General features: G+C 32.7%; 1 protein-coding gene across 2 annotated transcripts; it reads right to left on the bottom strand.

The window, feature by feature from the left end:
* Positions 1–2,385: 2,385 nt before the first annotated feature.
* LOC107028597 (protein tesmin/TSO1-like CXC 2) lies at positions 2,386–9,490 on the bottom strand. Of its 2 annotated transcripts, XM_015229727.2 has the most exons (12): positions 9,140–9,490; positions 8,091–8,245; positions 7,429–7,990; positions 7,193–7,348; positions 5,744–6,408; positions 5,585–5,659; positions 5,325–5,511; positions 5,145–5,243; positions 4,990–5,056; positions 3,770–3,932; positions 2,915–3,637; positions 2,402–2,821 (listed from the first exon to the last, which is right to left on the bottom strand). In XM_015229727.2, exons 1-11 carry the CDS (start codon positions 9,215–9,217, stop codon positions 2,926–2,928), a joined length of 2,919 nt encoding a protein of 972 aa, XP_015085213.1. In that variant the 5' UTR covers positions 9,218–9,490; the 3' UTR covers positions 2,402–2,821; positions 2,915–2,925. The 2 variants fall into 2 exon arrangements, with proteins under 2 accessions (XP_015085212.1, XP_015085213.1); XM_015229726.2 differs by having other exon boundaries at positions 2,386–3,637.
* Positions 9,491–13,265: the final 3,775 nt, after the last annotated feature.

Raw genomic sequence — 13,265 nt, 5'->3', positions numbered from 1 at the left:
GGGTGGGGGTAGGGGTTGAGGTTGGAAGCCACGGGGTTGGGTGGGGGCCTCGGGGCAAGACGTCCTTAGGAGGGTGGGGGCACAATGCCCTTAGGTTTTGGGTGGGAGTGAGGTGCACGGTTGCTTATGCAGGTATCAAGATTGAAGAATTGCATTTCAATAATTGATTATATAATGCTAAAAAAGTTTTGGCAGAATGATCCAGCAAGTCCAAACTACCATTGTCCAAATGATTGGAATAGTTTTGTTATCTTTCTAGAAAAACAACACATCGTTCTCTACCAGGAAATCAAATGGGAGGCACCTACTGCAGGAAGGATAAAATGTATACAGATAGAGCCAATAAAGGAAATTCAGGTGAAAGTTCTTATGGTTTCTACAATAGAGACTGCATGGGGATTTAATGTATGTTGAACAGCCACTTGGTATTTCATCGAATATGGTGGCAGAAGCAACAAGAATTCTCAAAGCAATGCTTTTTTGCAGACAAAGAAAGATGGAAAACTGTATTTTAGAGACTAATTTACTAAGTCTAACTGAAGGAAATTTGGGACTACCCCTGTATCTTAGAGATGCTAGAAGAGGTCATGCAATAAAACACACATATTCCCACAGAAGCTGAAGCTATGGAAGATTTACAGGCTAATATAGCACTCACACAACATGAAGCAGTTCAATGCAAATAGTAACTTAGTAATATGTTAGTTAGCAAAAAGGGAAGTGGCACAAATTTAAAAAGTTCATCATAAAAATTATATGCCCTTTGTTCATTTTTACTTGTGATGATTTGACTTAGTAAACCTACTAAGTTTTACTAGTACATTTAAATAAAGAGACACAGAGCATTACTATCAAATATGTTTTATTAGTTCGTTATTCAGAGACACGTTTTATGGTTCAAACGTTGATTTTTTGTGACCCTAATTTTTTCCTGAAAAAACTTTATGAGGACCTCCATAATGAGTTAGGGAACCACCACGTATACTCAACCATTTTCTTAACGCCTATTTCTGCATTTACAAACCTTTTTTTTTTTCAGAATTACAAATTCTTCGATTTTTCATTTGTAATATAGTCCATGGGTCTGGCTCCTTGAAGCACCCAATTTTTTTTCGAAAAATCTTTATGAGGACTTTCGTGATGAGTTAGTAAACCATCACGTACACTCGCATCATTTTAACACCTATTTTCGCATTTACAATTTTTTTTAGGAATTACACATATTTCTCTATTTTCCGTTTGTAACGCATGAATATTTTGGTGATATCGCTTTTTTTATATAAAAAAAAACTTTTATGAAACCTTTCGTAGAGAGTTGATGGAGCAGTACGCACAATCTCACCTCTTTTCATGGCATTTTTGGGCATATAGTGGCAAATTTACAGAAGTTATACAATTTTCTCGTGTGTGTTAGTTCTTAAATATTTTGATAGTATGAATTCCAATCAATTTCTTTTGCAAAACCTTTCTGAAACCCTTCGTAGAGAGTTGGGAGAGCAGTATGTATCGCCTCGCCTCGCCAATTTTCATGTTCTTTTTGGGGGGCATTTCAAAGGCTTTCTTCTTTCTCTTTGTAATCCTCAATATTGTTGTCGATTACGTTAAACATTGAGAAAGAACTCATCACCAAATTAAATTATTGCATCTTAATCAATTTTAATAGAAACAGAGCAACACTTATTAATATTATTGCATCTTAATCAATTTTGATAGAAAAAGAGCAGCACTTTTCTTCTCAAAACATATCAACGTACTTATTTTCTTTTCTATTCTAACATTTCATTCTATTCCTATAACATCTTATTTAATTTAATTCTAATATTTGAAAAATACTTTTCATAACACTTGATGCTCAAAGCTACTTAAGTTCAACTAATCATAACAATGTTCAATTATATTGTAGCGTGTTCTTTTACTACTTGAATAATAACAGTTGTAAGATAAAACTAGGATAAACTAGAATATCATGTTTGGTTGCATTTTAATTGCCATGTATAAAATTTTACACACCGAAGATATTTATTTATCATTTTACATCTTCACATAGTCAGCATATATAAAAGTTACGAATAATTTGTGTATTATTTAATATAGGTTAAAATAATTTAGTACATGAATAACAAAGTTCCGCATAACTAATTCTTGTATTACTTCTACTACTAATCCGTGATCAAACAACCCCTTAGAACACGAGAATCATTGTATCAAAACCTCAAGTTATACTTAGCTTAACCAAAATTTAAATTGTTAAATTTATTTTTAAAATGCAAAAGTAAAACAAAAGGCATGGATGGTCGTAAGACAGCTTAAAAGATCTCCATTGTAAAAAGTTAGTCAAATAAACTAGGGGAAGAGGATTTTAATTTACTAGCAACCAATGGAGGCTTTTGGGAACTAGGACTTGGCTTTGTAAACATCCTTTTTTTCATATGAAGTATACAATGCTACTTCTGCCATCATCATCAACTACAGCATGAGCCAAATAATAGCAATTATTATACTTGGCTGCATACAAGCCAATATAAAGAATCTGAAATGTAGTACGAAGTAATGCAAGAAGAATTCTTCTACATGATAAAACAGCAGCGAAAAAACTAGAGTTATGTTCAGTTTTAACTAAATTATATAGGATTTCCAAGGAGTTTTAAAGAGTTCTCATATGAAGGCAAAGGATTTCCCTCCTCCCATTCTTCACTGTGTGGACAGTGAAACCCAGCTGCAGCATGCTTTTCCACTAAGATCACATTGTTCATGCAAGGATGTTCATACCTTAAAAACCGTCTTTCGTTCCTTTTATCACACAGACCTAGTTCTCGGAAGCCTTCAAGTAAGAATTAGAAATAACTAACCCAGCTCATTAGCTACGAGGTTATGTATTGTGCTAGAAGTGATAGAGAAAAGTAACATTTCTCACCTCTTGGTATGTTATTTGCTGCTGCTATCCTTTTCAGAATTATTGGTACTATGAGCAGCAACATTTTTGGATTGAATACATGGGGAAAGTGGTGGGAAAGAAGGAACAGCTCGCAATATGAATTTCCGGCCGCTTTTTAAGCCTCCTCCAGGTGAACTAGAACCAATCTCATTCAAATGACGATAAGGTGGAGAAACACGCTTCTTATTCGGGGAGTTCACTTTAACACCAATTTGTGGTATAGAAGAGTCCTTTAGTATTTCAGGTGTGTCATCTTCCAATACATATGGCTTCTTATCAGAGTCTAGTAATTCCAGAGCGTTCATTCCACTCCCATCAAACTGGGTCATATGGGTCATCGGTGAGTTACGCCAGCTTAGCGGATCCGTGGACTGGAAATGGACAGTTTGAGGAATCAGTTGACCACCTGAATTACATGCCCAATCCTGTGACTTTGGCAGCGCCAAAATATCATCCATGTTGCCAGTCACATTAAACCCTGGTGAAATTTCATTTGCTAACTTTGCATTGCCATAACTTAACTCATGATCGAAGGTAACAAGATCCAGCATATCACCAGTACTTTCCTGATGTATGTCATGATTATTAGAACTTCTAGGAGATCCTGGGGAGAGTCCATATGGTGCTGTATTAGCTTGGCCAGATTCAGGTGAAGATAGGTATCTTCCAGAAGTGAACCAAGATTTTGATGCATCCACATTGCTAGAGTTGCACAGAGGTATCAACAGTAAGAGGGAAAATAAGAAAATCAATTTTTCGGGAGTAGAAATGAGAAATCATATGAAGTACTCATGATAGGAGTTGATGGAACAACAGAAGTCACAAGGATCTTACTTTGAGCGCCGGAATGAAGGTGTCAAGGGAGTTGAGTTGCATTCATTTATTGGACCACTTTGCAATAACCCACTTGTAGCTGTCACCATCTCTACCTCTTCCTCAACTGACCTCTCCAATCTTTCAGTGATGCAGTGTTTATTCACCAAATCTATACCATAATCTAAACACGAAAGGAAAAAAAAAAGAGAAACAAAAACATTAGAGAACAGAAAAAAAAGTGCACAGCATAATGGTCAAGAAAAGAAAATATAAGGCAGCTCAAGATCTAACACTTGATCCGATCAAGTTGATCATATAACAGTGATATGAAACATTGTCACCATGTAGGCTGATGCAGTACAAACACTATGTTCCAGAAGTAAAAAAATTGGTTTCTCTTGTTTATAGTCTGAACAAGGAAAACGTTCGCCCGACACTTTTGAATGCTTAACTATTCATTTTTGGGTAATAAAGCAAAGAAAATTCCCAAAGAACTCTATAGTAGCACAGCAAGGTAGCCCCCTCAACCTTGAGAATAAAGGAATATAGAGCAAATAGTACATGAATGGCTATAATTAATTAGATTGTATGAAAGCAAGAATGTTTTTTCTACACGGACAGCTCTAAAACATAATCATGGTTCAGTATGTACATACATAGCCAGAAACAATAGAAGAGAAATATAGAGAGTTGAAGACATAACCCAGAAAATAATAGCTTAAGCTTAAGCTTTTAGATGAGATGGTCACAACTTCATCATAGTATCAAAGTAGACAGGTCCTTGTTTGAATTTCACGGTCTCACCACCACCTATTATCAAAGAGAACTTCCACAAGCTTGACCCACGAAAATGATTCAGGGCAGCACATGAGATGGCGTGCTGAATGAAGAAAATAAAGTTGTGTTCTCTCTAACAACTTAAACGTTCAAATGAGATAGTCACACAACTTAACATAGAGTAATAAACATTCTCTTGTTTAGTTTGAGATTTGAGTAGATTGAAAAGCTACTATCTATCCTTGTAGAGGTACAGTAGGAATACTCAGATGCATACAAAGTCATTTCATGTACTTAATGGGAAACCCTTCACCGCAATGAATGCAAAGAACCATCAACAAAAGCATCAATGGCGAAAATCAAAAGCATAGGCAAAATAACATTCTGCTTAAGATCCTAGGCAGTTCTTTTCTAGCAAAAAAGACATTATAGCTCCAAAGTTGACAGGAAATTTCTAATACCTTCCTTCGGACCAAAGACATTTTTACACCCTTCGCAGCGGCATCCGCTGGAACATCCAACATTAGCCTATTAAGACAGAAGAAATAGGACTTAGTCAGATAATTGAGAAAAATCAGAGAGTATTTACAACACATGGTATCTGAGAGAAATGTACCTGATAGCACTCACAGTACTTTTTCAAACACATTGACTTCTTGCAGTTGCACCCTCTTTTGTGCCTTGCAGAGGAAGGCGTAAAACTTGCTACACCCTCCTGTAACATCGCAAGTGGCTATGTCAATTATCAGGAGATTGAGCTTACTAAATAAAAGAAACTCTCAGAAGAGTGGAATACCCCAAGAATGTTTGCAGGGGAACTAGTGGAATGCTGCACAATTTTTGGAGCAAATGCCAGGGGATTCCGAGACTGGATTTGCTGCCGCACATCAAGAACAGTGTCTTCATATTCTGGTCTGTTCAAGCAGCCTTGGCAAGTGCAAGAGTCCACACAATATACTCCAGCAGCAAAGCAATCACAATAACTGAATATAAACAAAAAAAATCAGTAGATATGTAACATGTTGAAGATCAGTGACACAAATATTTTAAACTTACAGTTTCAAGCACTTAGTCTTCTTGCAATTGCAGCGTTTGCACCCATCACCATCATTTCCATCTGAGGTTTTCTTCCTGAATTACACAAACATGCAATTCTGTTACAAGTATGCAGAAAATTTAAGCTATCCAGTTCCTAGAGATAACAAACACACTTGCCTTTTCTTTTGGGGGCTTGACTGATTGTAATCCATATTGCTGTCGATGTGTTCAGAGTTAAGTTTCCTTTTGTTACTTGGAGTATGCTCTGTTGGCTTCAAGAGCACCGTGTCATTTAAAGGTTTTGCATTATTATGTGACAAAGAAGCTGCAGCACTTTCTGCATCTGACCTATAACTTTCATGTATACCGTCATTGTCACCACTTGTCAAGTTGCTCCCAACCACATTCGAAGATATCAAGCAATTCTTCAAGTTCTTAGAAGGGTGACAGCTCATCATGGAGGTCAACTTCTTCCCCCGAATGCTCAAGTTTCCCCTCTGAGTTGATTTCACACTTACAGTTACACCAGAACCAGCTTCCATACCATTAACTATACTATTTAAGTGCAAACCAATACCAGATGGCTTGGAGACTTTCACATTTAGGCTTTCAGAATTAACAGAGGAAGATACCAGTTGGGTCAATCGCCTATTGCTTGTAGTTGATGATCTATTCGATAAAACTGGTTCTACAACCTCTATGACAGCAGGACTGACTGGTTGTATTGAACAGCTCACAATACCTGAAGCATTCTGTGAACTTGAGCTAGCTGGTGCCATCTTCTGTTGAGCATCTTCAAATTGGAGACAGCGCCTACTTATTCCGCTTTGATGTTGACTAGCCTACATTTTTTGTAAAATTAAAGCCAGAACTGTATGGTGTTCATTTGTCATAATAAAATGCAATAGAGTAATCTTGATTGTTAAGTTCCTTATTCTACTTTTTCCAAAAGCAACAGTGATTTTGTGTGGAAAAAAGTAATTGTTTCCTCCATCCAAGATCAGGTTTCGAGTTAGAGGGCAAGGTCTTATGGCATGAAGCTTTACATCATTTAAATGGAAGTGTATTCAAGTAGAGACAACAAGCCACTAGGGATTAGGTTCAGAGGGTAGGGTGCAAGTCATGAGTTCAAATCTTGCTGCTAACTGAAGCTTAGTATTTACATGGGAGCAAGGAAAACGGCGGGGCCATACCTTCTCAAGTTTAACATGTGGACCAACTGAAGTTGGGCAAGCTAACTCGTGAGGGATTTCTCGATTATCAAAAACATGTATGAACTTCTTCATGATTTTAAACTTCAATTCATTAGTATAAAAGGCATGTCTTATTTCATCTTCTGAAACAATGATAATAAGCTTATTGATGTTGAAGTGAGTTGTAGTAAAATATACTGAAATGCAAAGCTAAAATAAACTGAACATAAATTAAAAAGACAAGTTATGCACTGAGGATTTTGGTATGAGCATGAACATTAAAACGTTAAGCCAGCATGTTGACAGAACATAAAAACATTGCAAGCTGCAAGAGGAAGTATATCACTCATTTTCCTATATCTCACTAAATTTTCATAATTACCAATGTTGGTTCAGTTTTGGGCTATAGCATCAAGATATGAATATCTCATACCTTGGTTTGAGAATCATGCTGCAGAATGTCATCATCAGGTACAATTGACATTGTGCTAATCTTATTATTATCATCTCTGCAATCACGTGCAGTCTCCAGAGATTTGATCGGTATATTAGAAGCCTCGTCCAACATAGTGTGGCCAGCCCTTGAAAGCTGCAAAATTTAAATGACATAGATAAAGTTCATAGAACATGAGTTCCTACCAAAATCAAATAGAAAGGGCTGGTATTTACCTGAGCCATTTGTCGGTCACCATAATGATTATGCAACGAACTATGAGCATCAAAGCCAGGAACAATCTTTGTGCATAAACCAAGAGATGGCAGGTCAGGATTGGAGGTACTGTAAACCACGGTATATTTCTGATTGGATGGGGACTTTCCCTTATTGTCCTCTTCAGCTTGCTCTACAACAACATGGGCTGCATCTTCTGGAATCTCGTCTTTTCTTTCATCTTTACTTGCAATGCTAACGACAGGTACCTTTGAATCTTCTGCACTATTTGGAGGTTGAGGAATGCTATCAGCCACTTTTGGGCTCGTATTATTTGAATTTGAAGGATTGCCAGACTCTGAGTTTGAAACATCAACTAAGAATTCATCCACACAGCTTATGGGAGTTCCACTTTGCTCATGCACAGATATGTTATTATCAGATACTTTCTGAACAGAAGGGCTTAGTCCACTTCTCAATGGATAAATAAATACTCCAGTGCCGTCTGAATCTGTGATAGCATTGTTATAATCCTCATTCTTCCCAGAAAACACTTCAGTGGATAATTTAGGAAACTGGCTCCTGAGATATGTTTTAAGGTTCTGAAATAATTAGTTTTTGCCTGATGGATATTTTATCAACATTATAAATACAAAGACTCTAAAAGATAATTTTATAAAACCTTTTCAAAAGGCTCGATCGACTGTGTGTATTAATTCGGGGTGAGGTAAGCAGAAGAGGAGGAGAATTCAGCCCTGAGAAATCTTGCACAATTGGAGCGCCCTTGACAGGCTGTATGGGAGAGAGGTTGCTAATATAATTGAAGACGGGTGAATCCTGAGACCAAAATAAAAAAGTAAGAGAAATACATCGAATGAGGAAACAACGCATTCCTTAGAGCAACCAACATACACCCTTAATCTAGAAACTGGTTAAGTAGACAATAATTCAGGGTTCAATGCAGAGAGCTTCAAAAAATTGCAAATTAACTCAAAGCAAAATTTGAGTGGTTCCGACAAGGATATGAGAAAATACTCCCTCTGTTTCAATTTGTTTGGCTTGATTCGGCGTACGAAGGTAAAACTAACAACTGTTTTGCAAATCTTTAATCTTTTTTTCAAACAAAACTTTACATATTTAGAAACTACTTAAAAAGTACTTACTATAAGTCACAATTGTTAACAATACAAAATATTTAGAATCCTATTGAACAAGATAATCCAAAAACTCGGACTTTGATCCAAACTTAAGAATCAATTAAATCCAATAGCCAGATTACAAACTCTAGCATATACAATCTTTGATTCCTCCTACATGACCTAGAACTCAAATATTCTTCATCCTACTTCAGTCCCAAAAATTGGTCAATTGAAAACACTGAGCATCCTACTTCAAACTCACAAAATCTCATTAAACCAAATCATCGGAAACTAAATGAGTTACCAAAGAATTAATTCAACAAATTTAATCAGAATACCTCAACCCTATTTAAACTCACTTGCACTTAATCTCAACCCAAAACAAAATCCTAAAATCCAAACTATTCTAATACCAAAAAAATCCCAACAAAATATCAAAAAAAAAAAAAACTCAACCCAATTCCACCTTCACGAATACCTACAACACCAAGCAATCAGAAAACGAAACAAAATCAAACAAAAGATCCAATAACTGCCCATTAAATCAAATCAAAATTTGACAATAAATGTAAAATGCATATGTGAATTTTACTTGGGCAGGTCCAGGGTCTGAAGACAACGTAGTATTGATGGTAGCGTTGATTACTGATGAAGGTTCAGGGGAATCCATTTTGAACTAGTGTAACCCTAGTTCTCAAGTAACAACAGAAGTAATTATGCTCTTTCTGCATTTCTCTGTCTCTTTGATCTCCTGAAAACTTTGGTAACTCACAATTATGTGCATAAAAACGATGACGATGATAAACAATCTCTGAGAGATTTACGGAGAAAATACCAACAAAATAGTAAAAGGTGGCTTGGGCGGGAAAGCCATTTTTAGGGTGAAAACAAAAAATATTGCAAGGCTGGTTTGCTAAAGCCCAACGCCAACTTCGGCCCTTCATTACCACTACTACTAGTTTTGCCTATGATTAAGAAAAACTAGCACCTCTTCGTGACGTAGTTTTAGACTGATTAATTATTATAGATTAATATTTTGATAGTTTTTATATTTGTAAAATGTAAACAGTATTTTATTTTGTATTTTTGTGGATGTATGATATTTGTGTGTCGAAATAAGAGTATTTCTGTAAACTTAACGGACAATGATATAAGATTTTTTTTTCGTATTTGAAATTGCTATGACTTAATATGAATCGCGCTTTTAAGAAGATTTTATGTGAAAATGAAACATATTTCTCGGTAGTGAAAAATTATAACACACTTGTAAAAGCACGAATTATCCATTGAAATCATAGGTAATAAAATTGTCCTGTTGAATCGTCAATTAAAATTGAATTCGATATGTTTGTTGAATGCTCCATTGGAAATTTTGTGGAATATAGAGAAAGAAAAATCTTCATTGAGTTCCGTTTTAGCGCATATGAACCTTTGGCCTCTGGTTGATACAGAATTTTGAAGCAGATAAAGATTTTGTCTCTCATTGATATTGTAATTTGGAGCACGTATACAACCTTCGTCCACCATTGAAATATCTCTTTCAGAATTTAGAATATTTAAATCACACTATCTCATCATTTTGAAAACAACAAAATAGTTAAGTACAACAATTTTTATTCTACATTTGAGCAATAGAATGTGACATTATTATATCATTACTCTTAGATGGTGCTTTAAATTTGAAGTAGCCTCATAAAACAATACAAATCAACTATATTGTCGAATGGAGTTGTAAGTCTATAAATAATTAAATACAAATTGGTGTGGGAGTGTATATGGAGTTGAAAAAAAAATATATTGAAATTTCAGGTTATATTAATGGTGTATATAACCACAATAAACCCATCAATTGGATTACACCTCATCGAGAGAAAGTGTAATGCAATGATACAAAAAAATTGAAACATACGATGTATACATGCTATAAATACAGTTGACAATTATCGTAAACTTTTACTAAAAGAATAAATATTTTTTAAAAAAATAAAATAAAATAATAATCATCACACTATACTAAAAATGAAAGCTCCTAAACAAAAAATTGAGTTACTAAAATGTTCCTTAAAAGGTGATTAATCGTTCTATCCTTAAAAGGAAAAAATATTTCAATTAAATAATTATTTCTTAATTCATTGAACTTAATTGTGGAGTATTATTCTATGTACCCATAGTTATTATAGGTGTAAAGTTGTTTAGTTATCACCCTACTTATTTTATTTTTTCTAACCTTGATTTCTTTCATCTCCTCAGATTAATATTGATCTCCGTAATTATTTGTTTCTTTTATCTTCTACATTAATTATATTATTGTATAATTTAGTGTTAAGGATAATTATTCTAATTTTTAAGTTTCATATTTAAGCAATTAAAAATATGAGTTTCATATCGAAAATATCATTCAATAGTTGATAAAACATAACTCAATTAGTTTCTAATGATGTGTGTATGCTCTTTTTTTTATTTTAAAATATGTCATGAGGAAATAGTGCACCTTGACAAATCACTAGATTAATTCCATGACTAGTTTTGATATACTATGTTGATGATCAAATTTAATTTTCACTTATCTTCTTGCAAAGTCTATTATAGATGGATCAACATTTTTACAACTACACAATAAAATTCAATATAATCGCAAAAAAATTATTAATTTTAGTTTGCTTTTTTTTTAAAAAATTGTTTTTATTTCGTTCATTATTTCTTTTTATTTCTTTTTTATTCTCATGTTTTCTACACTAAAGAATGAAAGTGAAAAATTAAACATGAACAACAAACTCAAATAATGATAAACAAATATATTCATAAGGGAGATAATTAAGACCCAAAATAACCGTTGAATCAAAAAGCTCAAAAATAAAATCACCTGAAAAAGCTATCTGATTTTTCTCTATGTGAATATAGTTTGGTTAAATTACTAAAATAAATAAATTAAAAATCTAAAGTATAACTTTCGTTAGTCAAAAGAGGATATATAAGTTATTTAATTTGCTCATTTAACAATAAATGTATATGTGACATTTTCTTTACGGAATATATATTATCTCTATATCACAAAATTCAGGATCATATCAAATCCTTTTCTCCTAATAATAATTCAACATAATATGCACAATATTATTATTATAAAGATCAAACAAACAATGTGGTATAGTAATGAAATGTAAAAAAATATTCTATATCTTATTTGATTATACTATATATATCAATGTTCGTATTATATTAAAAAGAGAGTAGTCAACCTTGATATTAAGACAATTTTGTAATAAGAAATAATTTTCTTAATTCAAGACATCAACGAAAATTGCATTATTATTAATAGTTATTTAAAATATCTAAGTCCCAAGATTATATTATTATTTTTCTAAAAGAAAAACACACACGATATAAACAGTTAATTAATTAGTGAAAAATCGTATTAATCATTATCATTCAATTGTAAATTTCAGAATCCATATTTATTTTACTTATATTGCATATTGCTGAGAATCTCTGAGAGTAACGTGTTAATTTTAATTATAGTCTTGTATCGGCACTATATTACGTCAATTTGATAATTTATAGATCATTACTCATATTTGTTATTAATATGAAAAAAAATATAATTTTATAAATTATTATATTTAAATAAATTTACGCTGTTTATTTGAATATTTTAACATATAATCTAGAACTATATTAATAACGACAATCAAAACTCGAAACACTTTAGAGATGCAAATATCACAATATTATAAAAATCATATATTTCATCCGTGTCGCTCCTATTTAACAACAATCATATTGAATATGTGATAGTTTTGCACCCTTATATTCTATTGACTTGATAATATGTGAACTATTACTTATTTATTATTATTAATATGAGTTCTAACTAAATAAGTTTATGAAGTTGCGTTCAAATAAATTTAAAATACATATTTAAATAATTTTTTAAGTATAATTTAAAAATATTTTAATAAAAGTCAGGCAAAACTCAAAACACTTTATATATGATAAACATCAAAACATACAGAAATCATCAAATTTTTATTACTTATAAGTATCGACCCTAATTAATTTTGTAAGAATAACGTCATAAAAATATTTTTTTAATCTATTTTTAGTTTATTATTTAATAATTATATTTTAATATAATTAGTTAAAGATAAACTTCGTTGGAGGTGTAACTGTATATTTCTTATAGTACATAAAGTGTAAAAGTTTAAATTTGAAATATAGAGAGTGTATTTAAAACTGAGTCATATTACAAAAAAATTATTAATGTATTAATTATATATACATAGAGAATTTGACATTAAAGCAAATAAATTATGCTCTTTTTCTTTTCCAGGAAATTATGATTTTCTTTGTGCTCTTAAAAAAAATATTTTACATTGATGAAGTTCCAATAGATACATAAAATAAACTTTTATTGTTTCATTCATAGGATTAATTTAACCAATTTAAGTGCTTAAATATAATTATTTATTTTCACCATATTCTAATTTTTTTTATGAGAAGAGTAAAAAAAATAGTTAAGAAGGAGAAATGAAATGACAAAAAGAAAAAGAACTGAAGAATAATAAAGCATGGACCCAAAAAATTAATCTTATCAAAATAATTAATGCTCATACTATTTTGAAAATATCAAAAAGTTAATTTTTATTTTGGAGGGAAAGGCTATAATAGTCTTTTTCACTATTCTGGCGGGAGGGGGGTAGGGGAAGGGTGGAGGCGGG

The sequence above is a fragment of the Solanum pennellii genome, chromosome 8, assembly GCF_001406875.1.
Source record: "Solanum pennellii chromosome 8, SPENNV200".
NCBI lineage: Eukaryota > Viridiplantae > Streptophyta > Magnoliopsida > Solanales > Solanaceae > Solanum > Solanum pennellii.
This window is presented reverse-complemented; position numbering and strand designations above follow the sequence as displayed.

Bases quoted from the DNA above. Each gene is read 5' to 3' on its own strand.
- LOC107028597 (XM_015229726.2), bottom strand. From the start codon at position 9,217: ATGGATTCCCCTGAACCTTCATCAGTAATCAACGCTACCATCAATACT. The intron at 5,512-5,584 runs GTAAGTTTAAAA...GTTTATATTCAG, and splicing joins AAGACTAAGTGCTTGAAACT to TTATTGTGATTGCTTTGCTG. The intron at 3,933-4,989 runs GTATTAGAAATT...TTTCGTGTTTAG, and splicing joins TGTCTTTGGTCCGAAGGAAG to ATTATGGTATAGATTTGGTG.